This window comes from Varroa jacobsoni, unplaced genomic scaffold (assembly GCF_002532875.2).
Source record: "Varroa jacobsoni isolate VJ856 unplaced genomic scaffold, vjacob_1.0 scaffold_1019, whole genome shotgun sequence".
Lineage (NCBI taxonomy): Eukaryota > Metazoa > Arthropoda > Arachnida > Mesostigmata > Varroidae > Varroa > Varroa jacobsoni.
In genome coordinates, this window is record NW_019213921.1 from 357004 (window position 1) to 379224 (window position 22221).

Here is a 22221-nt window from a genome sequence, read left to right on the forward strand (position 1 = left end):
ATATCGCCGTGTTTGCTTAAGTAATTTGCTTATGTCTACTTATAAAACAGCATCAGAAGGCATCCATGTTCTTAAAAATATACAGGGCATCTTCCTGTTGGGCGTGCGCTTCAAACACAAACATCCACGCCTTTGGCAGTTTTGTGTTCTCATATCTCCGTCCCTAAACGCCGGCGGAGATCAGATTTTCTTTTCTACTAGAGACCTTGGCCTCATTTTGCTCAGGGGCCTTGACGTCTCGCTTCGTCCGTACCGTTCTTAATATATTGAGTGATGCAAAACTGAGATTTTTTGTGATAAGCAAACACCAACAAGTCACTATTCGTGTTGATTTCTGTATTTAACGGCTATTTACTTCCCAGCAGAACCCATACGCGCGTTCTTCTATGCTTAGAAGAAAGGCAGCAACAGATAAGAAAACAGAACACCGTTAGATTATATCGACTAAACTGTTTCGGTTATTTTATATTAAACTATAATAGTGTTTGTCGTTGACGAGCGAAATCTACGGTAGCTCTTCTTCGCAAGCGGTAAACGGCCAACAGTAAAATGCTTATTAATGACCTAGCCGGCACCACTGTATGAACGTTGCTTGGTAAATTGAAGACAGGTATAAAATTATATTGATGTCAAAAAAGTTGCTTCCGAGAGATGTGGGCAACACACTACCCCCTGGTACACAGCTATAAGGAAAGCAATGTATTGTAAACAGTTTTTTGCGCCGCTACCTCGAAACGATCGAAACAAGGAGTGAATATTCTGTTTGCTATTTGTGGTCCCGAATGATCGAAGGCGCAGTCAGCAAAGACCGTTTGACTGGTACCTTGGTTTTCATAACCTCAGTAATCTGGAAGTTCGTTCTGTAATAATAGCAAAACGAGTCAGCAAGCCCTGTCTGTTTGTAGCAAACGAAGAGGTTCCTTCAAAAGTCTATGTCATCCGGTTCAGCAGGCAATGTATACTATTTCAAGAATCAGTTTTTAATTCCCCTATGGGATTAGCGAACTTAAAGGCTGGAAGCATGACAAAGACGAGGAGCACGCCAAGAGACATAATTGTCCCGCCGCAGTTGGGACCGCTCATGCTTATATTTTCTTTGCTTCTTTTAAGGAAGAACTAAAAGTGCTCAACACTAGTATTGCCCCCAGAATAAATATTATTGCCTATGATTCACTATTATTGATAGCCTCACCTCCACCAGAATCTGACGAATATTTGCGCCTTTTTTTATGTCAAAAATATATCCCCACTTAACTTTTATTATAACTATTGTATGCGTTTCGCTGGCCGATCGTGTTCTACCGCTAAATTGCTTGCCAGAGACCCATACGCTAAGGCTTTACTGCGCGGATTTTGATTCATATTTCATTTGAGAATGCTTACGCTCGTAGAGAACGTAGACGCGCACGTAAACGTCTCCTGAAAACATCCGCGGTCCACATGCCATTATTAACCTTAGTTATATTCCACACACGAAAGCAACACCGGGCTTAAAATAGTAAACAATTTAGTCTCGTGCATGGCCTGGCTGATTCAAAATTCTTATGTAGAACATCGGTGTTTAAGCCATTTATCTTGGCCGAAAATCATCGAACCAATTTATCAAGTGCTACACTTGACCCAGGTCATTCTGAGTGCCGTCATCATCGATGTTGACTTTGATGCGAAATATCCCGTTGTTGTCAATAGTGCGGGTGGTAGCTTTCTATGGAAAAATCTTTGAACGATCTGGCCAGTCCTCCCCATTCCTCTCTGTACGAGTAATACCACGTCTGTTTTCCAACGCTACGATGAATGAATTTAACTGACCAACCAGAATAGAATGCATTGCTCTTTGTTATGACTCTAATTGATTGCCTTACTTGATTACTGACTGTCACAGTTGGCACTCACGAAAAAAATGGTAAGTGTCAAGCTTCTCAGAGAATGAGGTCGAATTCGAAGGCAGGCAGATCTCGATCGACCGAGAAACAAAATCAGAGCACTAGCTTCTGTACTGTGGTCTCTGCTTCTGCATAAATCCTCTAGATCGCTCCGACCAGGTTAGTTGCCCTACCGAATCCTTGACGTAATACCGAATAACTGAATTTCACTGCGTTAATAAAGCCTGTCTTGAAGCCGGTAGAAAACATGCCAGTGGCCTAACCGAATCTATTTGAATCTGTTTGGTGATTTAGCCAGAAGAAAATAGCAAATTTTTTGAACGTAGTAAATGAAATTGAGCTAATAAAAGGCCCCTCGATGATGATGATGATGATGAGTTTTTGTTGGGACAATTACTGCTTGGAACGAAAATAGACCTCCCCCCGTCCCCCCCACCGCTACCCTTAGTATGAAGAGCTGTGGATCAAGAAAAAGTAAAGTCTATTCAATTTTATTGGTCGTCAGTGGCTGTTACACCTACCTTCAGATAGATGTCACACTAACCCTCTCTGATGAGATGCAGTATAGCTAGCCGTCGGAACCGTAAAGCGGCACTAACGCCCTCAGAAACTGTTTTCCCTTGAAATCTGTACTACTTAACAATCTGTCCATGATAACATGACCGCTTGCGTCATTATTTAGTTCATAATTGGAAATTGCCATATCGATAGCAGTAGTACAATTGGGCCGCTATTAGAAGCGGGTCGGTACTAAGCATATTTATTACGCCGTATTGCTTTGTTGTTTAGGCACTGGCACTTTGTTAAGCTTTCATCTATTTCTGTTAGCTATGAGAAACCTAGCTAACATACGGTAATTGCGCTCTCTACAAATATAATAACCGTATTGAACTAAAAGACGCTAAAAAGGACCAACACTAAACAAAACTTAACACGCAAAGCATACTTTACTAGACGTTCCGCACAGATTTCGTTTGGAGTTCTATTCGTTCTTTTGTTGTAACTAATGTCAACGAATGATCATTAGAGGCATGTATTCTGCTAACTAACTCGAGGCTAAACATGTCCGAGTGCCCGGTCGCAACCTTGACCAAACTCCGTAATACAAGACTGCTTCACGCCCAGTACGAGCTACTTACTGGCAGCCACTCTCGCGAAAAAATCGCTGGAATGGACGACGCATATGATACTCGAGCGTATACGTATATCTTAGAGTCAGTCGATTTGAGTGACCCGTTCCCGTCCATAGTTTCATCGACAAGAGCACTTATCGAAAATATACCGCTTGGTAAGGTGTTCAGATTTCAAAGGGCCGCAAACAGCCGCGCGCTATATTTCAATCTGCGCAATATTGTCTTGTGTTATTCATCCATCGACCTGAACTATCTACAGCCTTCGGAGGGATACGAATCGATGCGTCTAACAGCACATCCACCCCAAGCATAAACAAAACCCTAATTTTTAGCGCAGAAATACGATGTAAGCCTAAATAATTAGCTAAATTCTGTTATGCCAGATGTCTGCACATGTCAAAACTTGAAAAATTACACCGTGAGCACTCTTCACAAACGTGTTTCTATTCGCTTATAATGCAAATTCTACCCAGGATTTTCCAGCGGCTCCATATTTACGAGCACCGCTATGCTGTACCATACGCATCTGAAGAAAAAAAAATCGGCTACTAGGGGCCGATTTACGTTTAGTACATGTTCTGTTTTACTGAAAATTTCCGCTTTACCGACATCGCATGCTCGACACACAGTAGTAATCTGCGAGAATTTCACGGACGTGCGTTCGCCTTACGATAGCGATCTGACTATGCACCATTTTTGGTACAAATATTTACTGCTGATGACCAACTACTGAAGCGGCGATCATCAGCGACGGCCACTTCGTCTACCAGAAGCTAGCACCACCTGCGCGTAAACCGTTCAACAGGATTCTGAATCTCGTATAACCAAATATGGCCTCTCTCTATACCTATGTTTACATAGTGGACTTCGTATACAATATCTGAGTTTATTCGTGCTATAACACGACGATTGCGGTAAGAATACAGTGCCGTACGAGCAGTAGAACCTCTGATTAGACCAACGTTTCGCTATCGATATACCTATATTTAGAATTGAACGACCAACATCGCCCACCCATGTGTCTATGCCTGGATTCGAACCTTGCGACTACTATAACCACTAAGGTACCATCGTGACTTGATAATTCGTATGGCAGATTTGATTGATTAGTTTAACCTTATGTTAGATAAATCTATTTAATGATGATCGATGAAGTCGTTTGTGGCTATACTTAAGGTCTGTGTGTAGGACGATTTTCTCCGCTATGGTTACCATCCTCTCGGGTTTTGTTTCTTTTTTATATTGGCGTCACCCCAAAGTTCACCAGTAATGCATCGTTGTACTAAATAATCACCTAGACCATTAAGAAGAATGGAGTTGACAAAAACGCTGCGGAGGCCACGCTATACTGACAGTGCTGACCAAAGCTTCGTCTAAGGTTCTCCCTCTGCTCTCCCTATATCATGAAAGCAACTTCTACTAGAACTACCATTAAAAATGATCATGCCAAGTTAAACGAGTCTCGTACATTGTAAAATCGTTGTTAGACACGTACTGCGATGAACGCGATGATGATAGCAATAGAAACAAGGTCGGCGAAATAATTTTTCGTAGTGTATACATGGTGTCGCATCGTGTGAACTTCGAGAATTTCACATATATCAGCAGTATATAGAAAAAAAGGTGTTTATCATTGCAATTTCGATGATATCCATGTAGAGATGTTCCTATAGGCGTTCAAACGCAGTCTGATTCATTGATGTTCAATAATGATTGGTAAGGTGCCTACGGAGCGGTCCTTGCCGCTCAAGGATATAATAATGGTTTGCGGATAAATTAGCGGGACAGCGCAGTCCGATTGATATCGTCGTGTTGAAATAGGCTCTCATACGCTTCACTCAATGCGCCCAGGTTGTTCTATAACAAAACGACTACGTAGACGCGTGCGCAGTGCGACGATACTACCTTAGCGAGAGACGGATTGACAACTAAAAGTAAAAGAAGTATACGTTTTTTATATATGTAACGTTTTGACGTTAAGAGCATTTCGTATAATGTTGGACGGAGCTTTTGGGCGAAATAATAGTCACTATGTATATTAAAAGTATATTGGGAATTCTTTTAGAATTTAAAATGATAAGTATAATAAGATTTTTAGGGCAAGCTCTATTCAAACGCATGCTTATCAGTGAAAATATCCCACATACATTCGGAAGGTGAGCATATGCTGCTAATGCGGTCGAATGTAATTAATTTAAACAATGATCAAATAATAATAGTTACTATTATAATCTAATATACATATATATTTAACATAAAAAACACAAAAATATCTATATAATCGTATGAAGCAAAAAAAGCACGATTTGGTAGAGATAGTTCTTTTCAAATAGGCCACATAACGTCATTTGCATGATGTTATGCGATAGATCATTAGGTTCTGTATTGATACGAGGCCGTTGACTTGATAAACTTCGAAAAAAGGTCATAGTAGATGGTCGCTGGTAAATTTTAGCCGTTGCCAGCAATCTGTCTAAGGAACTCAGCTAAAAAAAACCTGAAAAATAATATAAAAAATAGGTAATTTTATTGAAAAAAGTTCGTCCTTTCTCCTAAGCCTAGTCCAGAAGTGAGCAAGCTCTTTTTTGTTTGCTAAACCTAGCTAAAAAATATTTGGAAACTTATATTGCAAGACACGTCGGATGATCAACAGCCCAAAACGTGCAACAACAGCCGAATTTGACATCGGACGGCGACAGTAAAAACGTGTTTTGTTATCAATTTTCTACGTATTGTTCAACTGTTGTACTTCTGTTACAGCGCTGCAATATGCACTCAACGGAATACACCCGTAGCAATTAAACGTCTATCAAGACCCTTCCAGAGTGCCGTCCACGCAAAGCGGACCTATCGCGAAATCTACCTTCTCCGACATATGCACCATGAGAATGTACGTTCACTGATTCTAAACTAGTCTATTACTAGCATTGATCCACAAAGTGTGTAGATTTGCAGGCCGGTCTGTAAGTGGTTTCAATTAACGGAATGGGTTTCTATATCGTTGGTCGGCAGCGATACTATTCTTGAAATTAATATTCTATCAAAAAGCGGTTATCGAAACTTGCTCATCCTGTAAAAGAGGCCAAGATAACACAACTATTAGAAAGGAGAACTTCAGAAACTGCTACCAGCTTGACATGCAGATTGTATAGGCAGCTTTCCAAAAACCTTTGCATGCTTGCCTCGCCCACACTCCCTTTTACAATAAACTTTCAAACGCTATTGGCGATTTAATGTGTTTAATGTTTACAGGTAATTGGTCTGCTAGATCTGTTTTCGCCAGCCGTTGATTTGACGTCATTCCAGGACGTTTATCTCGTCAATCATAAAATGGGCTCGGATCTGAACAACATCATTAGGACACAGAAACTACAAGAGGAGCACATACAGTTCCTAATCTATCAGATCCTCCGTGGTCTAAAATATATTCACTCTGCAGGCATCATACATCGAGTGAGTAGAGGAGGGCCTTCACGTTAGCTAATGCATGAGCATCCCCCATTTAGTAGGCAAATTTCTACGAAATCGCATGGCGATCAAATGGGTATTATTGTTGTAGAGCTGTCGATCTATTTTGCAAAATAAATGTCAGTGTAAGTTATAGGAGAACTTGTTAACGTGGACTAAAACGTTATACCAATGTCATGTTGACTGCCCATCGTTGAACATTGCGTAGCAAAAGCTTGCCATTACAAGAAACGATAGCTCCTCGAATTTCTGTCCTTTTCTAGTATTATTGGCATTGTTAGCTGCCAGCTAACCTCCCAAACGCGAAGACGAACTACGTGGGGTAATAAATAGCAAATGGGCCTCCTCATTTTACCTGACTTTCAACAATCAACTCGCATAAACCTGTACATGCACCTTTGTAAGAACGGTATATGCGTAATTTGTCATTATTATTTTCTAAATAAGTAATATTTATTCGAATACAACGAAGGTGATGGTCGAACAGGGGGTTTACTCTAGCTACACGCCTATTTATCGGTAACCGCAAATGACCACATAAATGGACATAAGTTGTCTCTTGACGGCAATCGGTTACTAGACGCCAAAGGCGCGTTCCTACTAATTAGATAATGTAAACGTTTGGTAAATATAAACGTGTTGACCAAACTACGCTAGTTCAAAAAAAATTGCAGATGCTACAAGTTAGTTTGATTAGCTAGAAGGAACCGTTTTGATGCCTTCTGAAATGTGACTATGATTATTACCTAGTCTATTCTGGAATTGCGTATTGTTCGTGTACTGAAATGAAAGGAGTAACTACCATAAACTTGTACTCTAATGATAATGGTATTAATTGGCGATTCGGGTCACAGGGCCTAATCGGAGGACCCTAATCATAATCATTCTTAGGAATAACAATCAGAGTAAGAAGAAAGACCTAGTTCTCAATAATCATCGTACCGTCAGTTGCTTGTTGCTTATTCGCCGAGTCACTCAGCATTTCAGAAGGTTAGTTTTGTGGAACCTGTGATAGTTTGAGGAGAAGCATGAAATCCCCATCATGGTTGTCAGTGAACGATCCATGTAAGGTGTCGCGCAATGGAGCTTCGAGCGCTTTGCCACGGTCAGTGCTTTCAATCACGTGACCATCGAGAAATAGGACTGCTAAAGCAGGTCTGTCCTAAGGAAGGCAACACAAACTTCGAAAAGCGGATCAAAGCTGGATCCAGATGGCTCTTGCTGAAGAGCCCTCTCATGACCAACCTAGCGATCGACTGGTACATTTTTCACTTTGTATCGAACAAGCTAGCACCATGTTGGGACACGATTTCCTTTCCTCAGCTCGCCACGCCGCACTTCCATATAACTCATAATTAACGCTGTTACTATTCATAGGTCGATTGGCTTCTAATAAGAGCGTCCGATATAGAACTCCGACAACAAAAAAATTAGGATCACATACCTAAACCTGCGCACCTCTAGACACAATAAGCTCATCGATATCATGAAACTGCAAGCGTTTCGATCACTGGGCGTCGCCCAGTGACCGAATCGCTTGCAGCCAGCTTATGCGTTATGACCCTCGGCCCCTCATTCGTATTACACACACCAAAGCAAATGTGATTTGTGACACGCTAGCTTTTCTGAAAGAAGTAAAAATTGTTTCGCTGCTACCTTAAGCCAAACAACATAATCCTCTGCAGAGTCCTCTACAGAAGAATTCTAAGCTTCGTCCAGCCGATTATCCGGACGAAGTTTAGAATGAGGAATTTCGGCCTGGGCTACATGGTGGATACAGACTAGCCGACGTATTTTGCGCTTGGCATGCCGAGTGCTTGAAGCCTACAGCAATGTGGCGTAGGAGGATGACTACAAGAAACCTATTCATCACGTACTCTTCAAAGAGCCATGGAATCTCGAAAAATTGCCCGTCAACAAGTAACATACGCAAGTGGATCGAAGCGGAAAACGTGAGACGGTATAGGTATATGATCTGGTTTGGCGTATTCTTGTATTCGACGTTTTTCGAAAATCTACACTGGAAAAAGTACCACAACAGCATATGCTTTTCAGTCGATATATGGTGAAAATGGTAATTGTTTTCTTATACCTAAAACGACGTAGGCAAAGGCGGGTGCAATCGGACGTAAATGTGTAAATAACCATCTTTTTTACTATTACAGACAGAATTATGGTAATACGGAGTGTGCCAAAAAAATTTCAATTGGTTTGCGCCGTTCAAGTCAGCTATCTATTATGTTCCTCTATCAGCAACCCAGCGTATTTTTATCTACGCCCAAATTAACTAGTGGATTCCTGGAAATTAACAGTGGTCCGGCTACTACGACAGGAAATGGAATCTCTGTACTATAACGGAAATTAAAAAATATATATGTGAAACATGGTTAAGGATTTTAACACTAATCAAACATCTTATCTAGACAACGCTATATATATATATATATATATATATATATATATAGCGCGTATATATATATATTACAGGACTTGAAGCCATCGAATATTGCTGTCAATGAAGACTGCGAACTAAAAATCATTGATTTCGGATTGGCACGCCAGGCCGAACCGGAAATGACGGGTTACGTAGCTACGAGATGGTATCGTGCTCCAGAGATCATGCTTAACTGGATGCGATACACCCAAACTGGTAAGGAGACGTTTCCCTTATTGTGTGATGTGAATCTTTGCCATTAAACATTCTCGGCCGTCGCGTGGATAGTTATGTCGAGGTACTGCGAAAACGTTTCGGGTCTAGTCTAATTGTTGCTGGAGTTAGTAGTCAGCAGGGGATGCCATGGCAGCCTCAGAAAATAAATGCGTACCTTATTGACTTCGTAATATAACCATATCAGCTTGATTTTTGTCTTTCAGTCGACATCTGGTCAGTCGGGTGCATTATGGCAGAACTAATCACATCTAGGACCCTTTTTCCTGGCAATGACCGTAAGAAAATACGTTCGAATTTATTCTCGCAATTTATCGTTGTGCACCACAGACATATCCAAGTAAAAATTATCCGTTTGCTTGTACTTGCTAGTTGTTTCCGCTGTATTTTAGTCTTGCGCACTGATCACTGACCGACTTTTATCAAGCAATTGAATTAGCTTTTTTGGTCGGTCCCGAGATCAGTTAATTATATATTTCAAAAGGATCTCCTTTTTTTTTAGATATGTTTTTTTACCATAACATGCACTAGGTTGATCATAAACAACCCAAATTTTCGCGTAGATTGCTCTAACAATCTGTTTTGCCAGCTGTTCAGCTGCTAAATTAAAACATGGCTAAGTATGTTAGGTCAGACAATAGCCTACCCTGTAGCTTGAAATTGTTTATTCTCCTAATCGTTAGTGTATATACTAATGAAACGAATGCATGTCCTATGTGTGCGATGCCCCTATCCATGCGCGGCTGTAATCATTTTTTCCCAATACGCTATTCGCTTCATCGACATGAACCGAACTTGTCGTGTTTTCGATGCCCTGTTGGTCAATCTCTGCCCACCACCACCTACGCTTCTATCGCCGTCCTGCTCGAAAATTGATTACCAGATATTCACCAGTTACACGTAATCATCAAATATCTTGGCACGCCCTCAAACGATTTCATCGAATCGATCAGTTCAGAAAGTGTAAGTTACTATTGGTCTCTTGCCGTCGTCGGCGCGTTTTTATGAGGCACTTGAAGTTGCCAGTTCTTTTGTTTTTGATAATTTACCGATCGAACTGACTCACTGTTTTTCCATAGCTGACATCTGCTCGAAGCTGTACAACTTTACAACACGGTAGAAATCCTCTATGGTGAAAAGTGGGTCAGAACAGCTATAGTACGAATGGTTATCGTTTCTTTTTTGTTATATTTTAGAAGGTGAACTACTCCGTTGCTATGTAACTGCACTAACTGTTTAAATGGATCCACGTTTCGACATTTTTCAAAAATTGTCAACAGTATAAATGTACTAGCATGTAGGGAATATCTACGCGAGGACTTTGCGGTTCCACTATAATTTGCTTGCAGAGAACTCACTTTAATGGTGTATAAAATTTTGTAAGGCGAGATGATTCGGGTTTAGCGATAAGACATATGTTCCTACGAGACATATAGTCACCGCTGTCCCGATGTTAATGAACGAACAATAAGCATTAATTTTGAACTATTTGGGTCAGTCATCGTTTGCCCTGTTTATGGACATCTACCGATTTCTTATCTCTGAGCAACGTGGGTCCTGCGGCACATACATGTATTGACCGTGGGTAAGATATAGCATGCTCTTAGATAATATATTGAAAACTGTTTACTCAATAGGCTTCCGACATTTGCCTGTGCCCATCACGTAATTAATGCATATCCGAGCAGAAAACTAGCAGACGACACGAGTCAGTTGTATTCATATCAGTGTTTTGTCATATTGCAAACCCTACCCTTGCAATTTAAAGGATTCCAACACTAAAATCTGCGTAAAGGCTGTGTATGTTGCAAGCTAATGTGGCCTCAAGCGTGTGTCTTTTTATAAAATACCGTATAAACCAATTTAGTCGTTACGATTCGAGCAAGCGAAATCGCAACAGGTAATTGGCAACCCCTTAAAAAGCCTTAACCAACAAAACGTGCATTACTAAAAAAACACCTCTGACGTGGTCCGAAATTTGGATACTAACCATTCTTTATGATTAAATCTAGATTCATCTATCGTAAACAGTACTACATATGAATTTTGTATGGAACCGAAAAGTGATTGTTTAATCCAACAACATGTTGACGATTGAACCGATCGGTTATTGCTGATTATATTTTTATTCAATTTTGTGTTAATCTTTCATGATTAAATATAATTGCGCTCTTTCCTGATACGATTCCACTAATTCCGCTACACCGAAACATCGGGAACTATCGAAGATATTGATCAGCTGATGAAGATTATGCGCATCACAGGGACGCCCGATGACAAACTCTTGCTGAAAATGCAATCAGAGGAGGTAACGGTCCACGCGTGCAATCGCTATCAGTTTACAAGCAAATCATAGAACAATAACGAGCTTGACTGATTAAATTGAGCTTAACCCAGAAAATCCAACAGAAAGAGAATGAAAATAACGGTAGCAAACAGTCGCAGGTTGCCATCTCTGTCCACTTCTGTCATGACAGAGGGGTGGTAATTCATAGTAGAGTTCAATTAAGACATCCCAGATTGTTTGTCAAAGAATCGAGCGTGACGAGTGTAAGAAAACTAGCCTGTTCATCGCGTAGCTACGTGCATGTTCGTTTAAAAACGCCAAAGCAATCACTCGAAAGAGATCAAGCTGATGTCTTGTATTTGCTGCGTAAACACCTAAGCAGCATGTAAGAGCCGTGGGCTTACAGGCACGAAGCCTGCGAAGGGACTCGATACACCCACGAACCGATCTAGTTCTAGTATTCGTCAGTTTGTCAATAGGTCCCAAATTCTACTTTAATTTTTTCGTCACGAATAGAGGTGCTAAGGCAAAAAGGGTCAAGGCTTTTATTAGCTTGCTAAAGTCCGGAGATCCCAGTTGGTACCACTGCTCCGAAAATTGGTACATTCGGAAGAAGCATGAAGATACTCCGAATACATTTTGATGGGGAGTACTGTATGCTTAGCAGAATCCAACAAATTGTGATAGATAATTTTGTGTTCTACTTGTGGCACAGCCTAAGAAAACAATTTATTTCTACGTGCCTTGCGCATCAAGCTACTCCTATGAATAGGATGTACCTAGTGAGTACTAATCAGTTAGTGATTTTGTTGCGTCTGTATAGTAAATATATAATGTCGGTCGTTTCAGGCTCGAGAATACATTCGGAAATTGCCTGTCGTTATAAAAAAGGATTTCAGACAACTGTTCCCCGGAGCCAGTGCAGCTGGTGAGCTACTGATTATCGAAAAGACACTTTTATTTATGCTATTCGAGTGTAGGTTTGATGCTTTTTTAGAAAAAAAAAAAGACGTTACGTTTCAAATCGATAACGATTATGTTGTCTTGGCTTACTCTGTTAATTTACAAGTATCAGCTCTTTAAGCGATAGTTTTAACAGGAAATAGTGTAAATAAAAAAAAAAATATCTCTTGTATTATATTTTAGCAATTGATCTTCTCGAAAAAATGCTTGAACTTGATGGAGACAAGCGGCCGACAGCTGCCGAAGCTCTCCAGCATGGCTACTTTGCGAAGCTACATGATCCTGAAGATGAACCTGTAGCTGACCCTGTCGATATGTCCTTCGAGGAACGTGAACTCACCCTTGAACAATGGAAAAGTACACATGTCATCAAATTTTATATCTAGAGGTCGTTTGCCGCCAGAGAAATTAGCTTACGGAAACCATTGCAGACATGAAACTCATGTAATTATCTAGCTACGATGTGAGTTCCGCACAACATACTAAGGTTAAATGTCTTTCAAAACTCTTTTCAGGATTATGCTATGAGGAGGTTTGCCATTTTACCCCGCCAGCGATACCCATTGAAAACTAACGATTGTCAGAAAAAGTTACCTCTTGGAAACTTAATTCTGTAATTAGCTACCAGCTTTCTAAGGGACCTCGAAAAACGCTGCTGAATCGGTTTTTTAGCTCATCGAAGACGATGATCAAGTTTCTGGTATTGGTCAAGCCTCTTTTCAGTCTACGTTTACCCTTCATAGAACATTTTCGAGGATATTTCAATGGGACGGGCATCCGAATATCGACCAGTACCACATTGCTGCAACAAGAGGCTGCCTCGACGCAATTAAGTGTATGTTAGAGGACCTGAACCAAACTAAATACAGCGTCCATAACCCCAATGCCCCTCAATGATGAACTAGGATCTTCATGGACGACTTTAGGATATTATGAACGAGTTGTGATTTTTTGCTTTGAAGCCACGAAGATTTAAAGGACCTAAAAGAGGCCATAGAGATATATAACTAGCTGAGTTTCGCGTTTGAAAAGTGTGAGCTCAATAGGCTGTTATTGCCATATATATATAATATCGTTTGTCTACGTCGATTTACATGACATGAGAACTAATCAACAACACAACAGATAGACACCAGGCATTTTATTAACACTGCTGGCAGGATATAAATATTTCATCTTGAAATCACGTTATGCTTCCTTCCTTTCCTTCATGAATATCAACTTCACATGCGCTCGAACACATCAAATATAACAATACATAAGCTTGCGCATTATAATATTATTAAAATGATGAATTTTTGCAGCTGACATCTAGTTTTGTTGAGCGGTGAAGCACGTATTGACATAGTGTGAACTTCTAAATATTCTGTCATATAATATTATTATTAATCATCATCATTTAAAAGGCGACAAAATTTTAAATGACATATCCACACGTGTCAAGTACATGACCGGAATAGGATTTTTCTAGACATAGAAAAAAAAAGCACATATTTTACAGGACAAAGCCATGAAGATACTTGTTAGTATCGGTAGTTTTGCGACGAAAATAGTAGAAATATCACAATGGCAATAATGCAGCTGTATGAGAAAAAAAGATTTCGAAAATATTTTACTTGACAAAACCTGCCACCTTCGTGAACGTTAAGGGAAAAACGGTGAATCTAAAATAAAAACCATAATGGCGGTCATATGCAACATGAACGCGCAGGTTCCCGCCATATTTTACGGCTAGACAGAACTGTAAACAAAATAGTGTATTGGGATTGTTAATTACGACGCAAGAAGTAGACGATGTAGACACAGGTGATAATAAACTATCGAATATCGAGTACAAAATTAATTTTATAAAGGTAAATGAGAACTATTATAGGTTGTTTTTCACTGAAAGTCAAATAGGTTCACTCACATGTTAATGATCGAGAGCCCGTGAATAGTATGCTGCTATACGACTATGCTGTTAATAGAATTAGGTTTATGGGTTTAATGATAAGATTTCATTTATCATTTTGCTGAATTGCCTTCATTTGTATAAGTTAATTCAACTCGTTTTTTACTGTTTTTATTATATGACTGTTTTTAACTCGTATCGTAGGAATATGTCTTACATCATACAACAGGTGCTCTGTTTTTTGTACAACACTTCGATTTTTTGTCATCGATAATCAATTCTGTCTTGGTCATTACCACTAGTAGTATATTCCGTGTATATGAAGATATTTTCTCTGAATTACGTTGTTTCGATTATGATCAATTTCCGCGCTCACGGACAACTGTCGTTTTATTCCCTTAGGCAGAGGGATCGATATAGATTCTTCAAATAAAAAAGGTGAAGTATTCGAAGAAAAAATCTAAACTGATATCACGCTAATAAACTTTATGAGGGTAGAATCCCTATACTTGTAAAACCAAATAAGCAAATGGTGAATTACATGCGGTTGTCATTCCTCGACACTTTGGTAGGGGAGGTCTACATCTTCTACAGCGAAATGTCATTCAGCCTTAAGCCCGAGTTCTGGGTATACGTTATGAAGTTATAATAATCTCTCTCTACTACAAAGCGTTTGAAAAAGATAAAAACCACATTGGATTCTTGTGCACAATAATATTTATTCTACCAAACAGGTGAGATCAGCTCGTTTCTATTAGCTTCATCGTGTTATTCCTTTCGATTAGCTAATCTATAGCATAACATTTGTATCGTAAAAAGATTTTTCGCCGGTAACTTCACTTGTAGCCGCTATTTCTAACAACGACCACAAGAAAAATTCTTACTTGTGTAATTAGCTTCGTTTATATATAATATATTTTACATTTATAGGTTAAACATCAAGTGTGTTTATATATTGTGCCATACGGATTTACTCTGCTGTCGTGATGTGCATCTTGTCTGTCGATTCAACTTAGTTCCATTTTTCTTTAATTTGAAAATGAACTTCAGTATATAATATCAGATGTCAAATTCACAGCCAAGTTATTCAAAGAAGATACGCCGACGGGTGGGCCACATTCTCATTTTAATTCACGAATAACTGAAACAAAACGTAAAAACACGTTCTGACAGAAACTATCTATAATTAAGAACTGAAATGTATGTAATGTGTAGTACGGCTCAATTTTACGGTTTCCTATCTTGCATTGCCCTTTGAGCGTATCAAGGATTATGTTTATTCATGCAGCGTGACAGGAGCTTAAGATCCAGCAGTTTTTTCTAGCTTCAAAAAGTAGATAATGATATAATAATAATAATAATAATATTCAATTATTATTATTATTATTATTAAATAACGGCTTAAGTAAGTCAATTTTCTCGTTTGCCATTAAAAATTCAACATTCAATCGAAAAAGACATTTTTCTATTTGATGCATTAACTCTAAATAATAAAAACTCTAGGGAATGGTTTTCATCAAATCCTCCAAGAATTGTTCGGTTACTTAACTTTATCATAGCAAACACTTAGAAATATGGCGGGGAACATTACTAAACCGTAATATCAATACCATGCTTTTAAACATTGATGAAGGTTATAGAAAGATTAATGTTTGTATAAAACAGAACTAAAATAATCAAATAGATGTATCTTAAATACGACTAGGTAGTTAACAATGCGAATAACATGTCATTATATCGACACTGGGAATGCAACTCGTTAGCTACAAAATGGACCTATAGCGTGTGATAGAGTAAGGGATTTATTTTTAATCCATTATACACAAAGTAATATAATCAATTTAGGACAACAGTTCTTAAAGCTAACCTTCAAATCATCTTACGCTCTCAAAATCAGTAACTAGCCCTATTTATGTATTTCTGTTTGCCGAAGGAAACGAAGGTTCTAATGAAGCATAGGCTGAATACCAGTAAAGATACAGTACAGCTTCAGCATAAGTTGACAAAAATATTTTTGCTTACATCAACCTAACATAATTCGAACACCAATGGCCACCCGAACACGGACCTTCCGGTGGGTTTTAATATGAGAAGGGCAAATTTACAGCAGTCGCAGGTTCGGCCAGCGTAGCTTACGAAATCCTGCATTCCATAATTTGTCCAAGATCAGGGTGCTGTTTCAGGTCTGCAGTCAATTACATCGACAGACGTTATTTTATGCAACGATATAATTTATATTGTTGTATTTGGGCTTTTCTTTCGGCTTCAAGTCTGCGGTGTTTTTAATCGGTGTTTTCCTCGAAAGTCTTCAAGTACTATATCGACGTTCGGGGTTCATGCGCGAAAGCAAATACTGGACAGGAACGAATAATCTGAGACGAGAAACGAAAAACATAAATTTTTATTTCGATTCCTATTAAATAAGAGGGTCTTAATCCGTCTAAGGAACGAGAACTCTTCCAACTTGCGAACGTCGCTGTCAGAAAAGTCGACAGTGTCGAACTGGTCCAATGTCGCTCCCAAATCCTCGATCTCAAGGAAACGGTGACGTGCAGCACGAACATTTGGCTTAGTCGTTTGCAATGATTGTAACTTCTCATCAACCAAACATACACAACGGGTACCTGTTGGCCTGTGATTTGCGAAACTTACCATAAGGGCAAACGAACCATTTTTTTTAATCGTGGTTGTATTTAAGCTAGCGGTACATGTAGAGACAAAACATAGAGGAGTGCTTTGGAATTTTTTCAGTTGAATTATACGAAGAGTATTTGTGTCTAATCGTCACTGTACCACTTTTTTCATCTGATATTGATCTAGTGTAGGCGTCAACGCTAAATATTTTCGTTTTGTGCTAGCATCTAAATTATACGATGTTTTCCAAGCAAGTGGCGCTATTCTACGGCAGATTAGTAAAAATGTAATGCTTTAGTAATCAAAATAAGCTTTATTCATTATATTTATCTGCCAAGCAAAAAAAGTTCAAAAATCACCAAGGCATGGCTTTACTGGCAATGCTTAGAGTTAAGGAATGTTGAAAAGCTGAAAAATCTATAGTGTACGTTTATCAATAGCAAAAGCTTCAGAGGACTACGTTATTTAACTTTCTAATTCTCTATACTACCCTTATTATTTGTCTCATTACAGCGGTATAGTATGTCGTCAACGGAACACCAAGTCGTAGTCATCAAACGTCTATCAAGTCCGGAGTATCGTCTATGCAAAGTGCACCTAGCAAGAGATCTACTTTCTACGGAGTATTAATTATGAATACGTACGTTCATTCATTCTAAATCAATTGTAACATTAGTATCCACAAAGCGTAAAGTTATATAGGCCACCCGTGTTATGCTACAACCGATTTTCCACTAACAGAATTAATCTTCAAACAATTGTTGATCACGCTGTTCATCACTCTGTACCGTTTAGTTTCGTGACAGAATAATCATTTGCTGAAGCATATCCATCTCGTAAAAAAGCGAACTTAACATAATATCTAAAAGATTTGAGAAGGATATGTTGAATTCGGGTCCTTCAGCCACGATATGTACTCAGACATGCACCCCTATGATATTTTAGATCTTTCGAATCTTTTTTCGATCATTATCAACCTAGTGGATTTTGTGATTTCATGTAGTTGTAAGAATATGACAGGTCCAGGTCTGTAACGCCGATACGTCATTAAGCTTCAAGCCATTTTGAGTGCTGAGTGCACACTATGACGTTATGCATTTACTGATCTTTCTGATATTATTATTATCTACTGATATTATCAAATGTTTGAAGGAAAATAACAAGGAACGCTGGATTTTTATATGTAATATTTATTTCGACCATATTTAACTGTTTAAACTAGCTCGCTTTCATTGGTTAGTCAATCGTTTACAAACGGCTTATATGCAAAAATATTTTCCCATCGTTTGTTCGGAAACCCGCCCCTCCGTTTGTAATCGCCATTCCTGGGAACGACCATTGAAAAAATAGCGCCCACTCACGTCAATAGCTTTGTCTATCTATAATATATCTATATATTTACAGACTAAACATAGTGTATTTATGTACTGTATACTGTAAGAGTGTACCCTGTTGTCGGAATATGTATGCTGTATGACCGTTCAACGTAGATTTATTCTTCGTTAATTCAGAAATAATTTTAGGTATATAGTCCCAGACAAAATTTACGTCGAAATTACTTAAATATTGGTACTGGTGAGTAGACCGCATTTACATGTTGCCTCAGTAAATCAAAACCAAACTAAAAAAACCTCCTGAAAGAAGTCTAAGAAAAACATGTAGTATGTGATACAGCTCTCCCTAGCCATGTCCCAACTTAAATTTTCCTTTCCATATTTGCTCATTTAGCATGCCAGGGGGCTAGATCGTTAGACATTTGTGAATATTTCACCTCCAAACTTTTAATTACAAAGGGAAATGGCGATATCAACGAGTTCATTTTTTTCGATTGAAAGAGTTCAATGTCTAATCAAAAATTGAAAATTTCGTCATTAATAAAAATATATTTTGCTCTGAGTATAAATCCTTAAGTCCACATTCATCAAATTCTGAATATGAGCGTCTACGTTCAGCTGAAATTATGCGAAATTCTGTCTTTGGTACGCTTTCAGCGAAGACAAATCGTTAAATTAGGATAACCGAAAAATCATTCATTGCACAAAGCCTCTCACCAAATATAAAACCTACGTCTTTCAAGTGTCTGTAGCAATTCGTGTGTATGTGTAAAGGTGTAAATTGTGTGCATAGGATTTCCTATATTCTTCACTTGCTAGTCAGAGATTTAGGTCTCCATTTCGTTGTCCCCCTCATCCTCTTCAACTTCTTCGGTATTTTCGCTTTTTTTTCCTGAAATAGTAGTCGAAAAGTAAATAAGCTTTATGTTTTATAGCTGAGCGCTACTACTTACTTTAGATTTGGCAGCACGAACCGAAGTTGGTCCGTGACCGTAACCTTTTTCCGAAAAGCTATGTCAGAGAATCTACTATCAGTTTTGGATGATTAAGTCACAGGACCGGATTCATTAACTGACAGATGCCTTTAAGCCTATATTCAACTTCCCACACCTATCGAACTAACAGAACGCCCAATAAACTAGTTCAAAACTAATCAAATTTTCCTCGAAGGTCAAAAACAAAACACGCGAAAATACAGCACGTACGCGTCGATCAAGAGCCTACCGTTAAGTGATTCGTTTGTTTTATTTGGCAGCTGTCCGCTACGAAGCAGCTGCGTTAATCTTTCGATCTCGTCCAGCGTTGTCGCCTTGCCAATCGCTTCCTTAATTGCTTGCTGATCCTCCGGCGTCATAGCGAAAGTGTTCTCAAGCTAAACAAATACGCGTGGTAAAAAAACACAAGTAGGACAAATATAATTTCATCATCTCTCTGCTTTAACTCCGAATCTATAATCATACTAATAGTATTATTATTATGAGGGTGTATAATATAGGATGTACAGTGTGTCTCGATGAGAATAATAGACGGAAAGATGTTTATATCTGCTCACCTTTGCGGGTTCTCCAGGCACGAACGTTTTGGCTTTCTCCGGGGCAGACTTCAGGCCAATTTCCTTTGCGAAAGCCTCACCTTTTTTGCCCTTGAACATCTTGCGTGCTTCATCACGCTCCTGAAATTCAGTCAGTAGTATTAAGTGTGAATTGTCACAATCTTGACATTAGATGTCCTTCATTAAATCATTAGAGAACCTACGTACCTAACCGTTCAACTATAAACAAAAAATATGCCAAAAAGCATCACAAAACCATGATATTAGTAGCCAAACAACGATGTACGTTACAAAAAACAAGTTGTTAAGGTATTGTTTGCATAAAACAATACTGTAATAATGTAGTACTTTTTTCATATAATTAATTAATATAACGTAAAATATGAACAAGTTAACAACACCAGTTATATGTCGTGAAATCTGCAGAAGGACGTTAGGGGAGAAATTTTTTGTATATAAGACTTTGAAATAAGAAATGTTCGACGGACTAAGGATTTATTTTACATTCACAAGCAATCAGGTTCATTTGAAAGATCAGCTCTTAGAATCAGCCGTCAGATCATCCCACAGCGTTAAGATGGCACGATGTCCGCCCCTAATTCAGCATTTCCCTACAAATCTTGTGTTTCTGTTTGTCGCGAAAAATGAAGGTTCTAATTAAGCAAAGGTTAGATCTCGCTTAAGATCACTATTTCAAAATAATGTTGACAAGAGAATATTTCCACTCACATCAAGCTAACATAGTCCGAACATAATGGCCATTCAGGAGGTTTTGATACATCAGTATTCCCAGGTTAAGTCAGTACAACTTACTATGAAAAGTTTCTACTCATGTTTCAGAGAACAGGCTGTTATCCATTATATAAACAGATGTTGACGTCCTACAATAAATACCTTTATACTGTTGCACTTATGAGTGATCATAGACAGTACTTACTGTCATTTTAATTCGTTTGAAATCGAGAATGCGCAATTGCGGGATCTTGTGCACAATGTAGAGACGGTAATGCTTCTTTAACGCCACAGGATTTTTAAGGACGCTTAGATACCTGAGAGACTTGACTGTTGCCAATGAATCAAGATCTCCTAAGTTCTGAATTTGGTTATTCGTCATAATTAACGACTCAAGCGAAGGAAGCTGTTCTTCGAGGTTTTCCGTAATTCGACTGGAACACAAACAGAGACACCAATTAAGAAGCTTCGGCTTTAGTTCTTCGATAATTATTTTCAGTAGGCCGTCTTTGATGTAGTCGAGTAATCCTGGAGACTTGCAAGATCACGGTTCCGCTGTTAAAGTTAAATATCTATGACGTAACGAACACTTCTGATTACTACATAGAGGTTTAGGGTTCATACTCGAAAAAAAACCTTGAAACGGAACGAATTATATTAATTAAAAATAGGGCTTCTTAGTCTCACCATATTCTGTTGTTATTAAATAAAAGGCTCTTGATCCGTTTGAGAAACGGAAACCCTTCCAACTTGCGAATGTCGTTGTCAGAAAAGTCAATTGTGTCGAACTGATCCAACGTTGCTCCCAGATTCTCAATTTCGGGTAGACGGTAGCCTGAAACACGAAAATTCGACTTGTTCATAGTGATTGAAACATTTTACCAACAGGATGGCTCTGCGGTTTCCGAAATCGCTCCCACCGTAATGGAAAAAAACGTTAACAATTTCCACATCAAATGTAAAAATTACTCTTTACAACGACCATCTGTTCAAATTTACATTAGGTAATAGGTTGAACCCCTTGATAGAACTTCAGGATCAGTTATGCACTTCGAGCATAGGCTGGAAAAACCGAACATGCTTAAAATATACATATTCGAAAAAAAAAAATTAATTATCCCATTCATAGCTTTACGAACACGATATACACGAGCCGGACTCGTACCAGTCGACGACGCCTATTTAGTTAAAAATCTCCTGCTAAGTACAAACACTCTTAAAACTTTAAAATGTAAGGAAAACAAACTCGATAATGTTAGATGGTATATTTATTCGCTGTTATGTTAATCGATGGACTCATCCATGCCATGTAATATATGAAAGTGCGGTGCTGCCTAAAAGTAACCGTAAAGTAAATTTCGATCATTTGCGCTAATGATCGGAGATACTAATTACACCGCATTTATTGTTTCTGTTGATCTCAAGCAAACGCTTTCTCTCCTAAAAATGAATATACCAACCTCTCAAATCCAGCTCCCGCTCTTTTACTGGATTAATGTATTGAGCAGCTCCTTGAACAATGTCCACCGTTAACCGTACCATTTTTTAGCAGCAATTCGTTTTACAACAATAAGTTGTCAAGTATTCAATCAACGCACCACCGGCATGCACACTGAGAGAAATCGAAATGGCTGCATATAAACAATAACATTCTCATCAACACCAGACGGCGCTCT

At 38.7% G+C, this 22221-nt stretch overlaps 2 protein-coding genes across 4 annotated transcripts in view; one reads left to right on the top strand and one right to left on the bottom strand.

Annotated features, from left to right (window-relative positions):
* p38b (p38b MAP kinase) overlaps positions 1-14830 on the top strand; it is a 20158-nt gene extending 5328 nt beyond the window's left edge. For 2 of the 3 annotated variants that reach the window (XM_022842812.2, XM_086970679.1), the window contains 8 exons: positions 5777-5906; positions 6269-6469; positions 8972-9134; positions 9359-9430; positions 10036-10115; positions 12289-12367; positions 12586-12759; positions 12918-14830. In XM_022842812.2, the coding sequence (XP_022698547.1) occupies positions 5777-5906; positions 6269-6469; positions 8972-9134; positions 9359-9430; positions 10036-10115; positions 12289-12367; positions 12586-12759; positions 12918-12976 (958 nt within the window). In that variant the 3' untranslated portion in view covers positions 12977-14830. Of the gene's footprint in view, positions 1-5776; positions 5907-6268; positions 6470-8971; positions 9135-9358; positions 9431-10035; positions 10116-11380; positions 11461-12288; positions 12368-12585; positions 12760-12917 lie in introns of all 3 variants that reach the window. The other variant, XM_022842814.2, reaches the window with a different exon arrangement.
* A 3267-nt stretch (positions 14831-18097) lies between these two features.
* On the bottom strand, positions 18098-22196 carry LOC111265848 (U2 small nuclear ribonucleoprotein A'). Its single transcript, XM_022842815.2, has 6 exons — positions 22006-22196; positions 21233-21380; positions 20751-20979; positions 19814-19933; positions 19486-19633; positions 18098-19153 (listed from the first exon to the last, which is right to left on the bottom strand). Exons 1-6 carry the CDS (start codon positions 22085-22087, stop codon positions 19089-19091), a joined length of 792 nt encoding a protein of 263 aa, XP_022698550.1. The 5' UTR covers positions 22088-22196; the 3' UTR covers positions 18098-19088.
* Positions 22197-22221: the final 25 nt, after the last annotated feature.

What these genes read in the sequence shown, in the direction of transcription:
- LOC111265848 (XM_022842815.2), bottom strand. Translation starts at nt 22,087, where the DNA reads ATGGTACGGTTAACGGTGGACATTGTTCAAGGAGCTGCTCAATACATT. An exon ending in TTTAATAACAACAGAATATG is followed by an intron (nt 20,980 to 21,232) that starts GTGAGACTAAGA and finishes TTTGTGTTCCAG; the next exon opens with TCGAATTACGGAAAACCTCG. An exon ending in TCAAACGAATTAAAATGACA is followed by an intron (nt 19,934 to 20,750) that starts GTAAGTACTGTC and finishes ACTGAATTTCAG; the next exon opens with GAGCGTGATGAAGCACGCAA.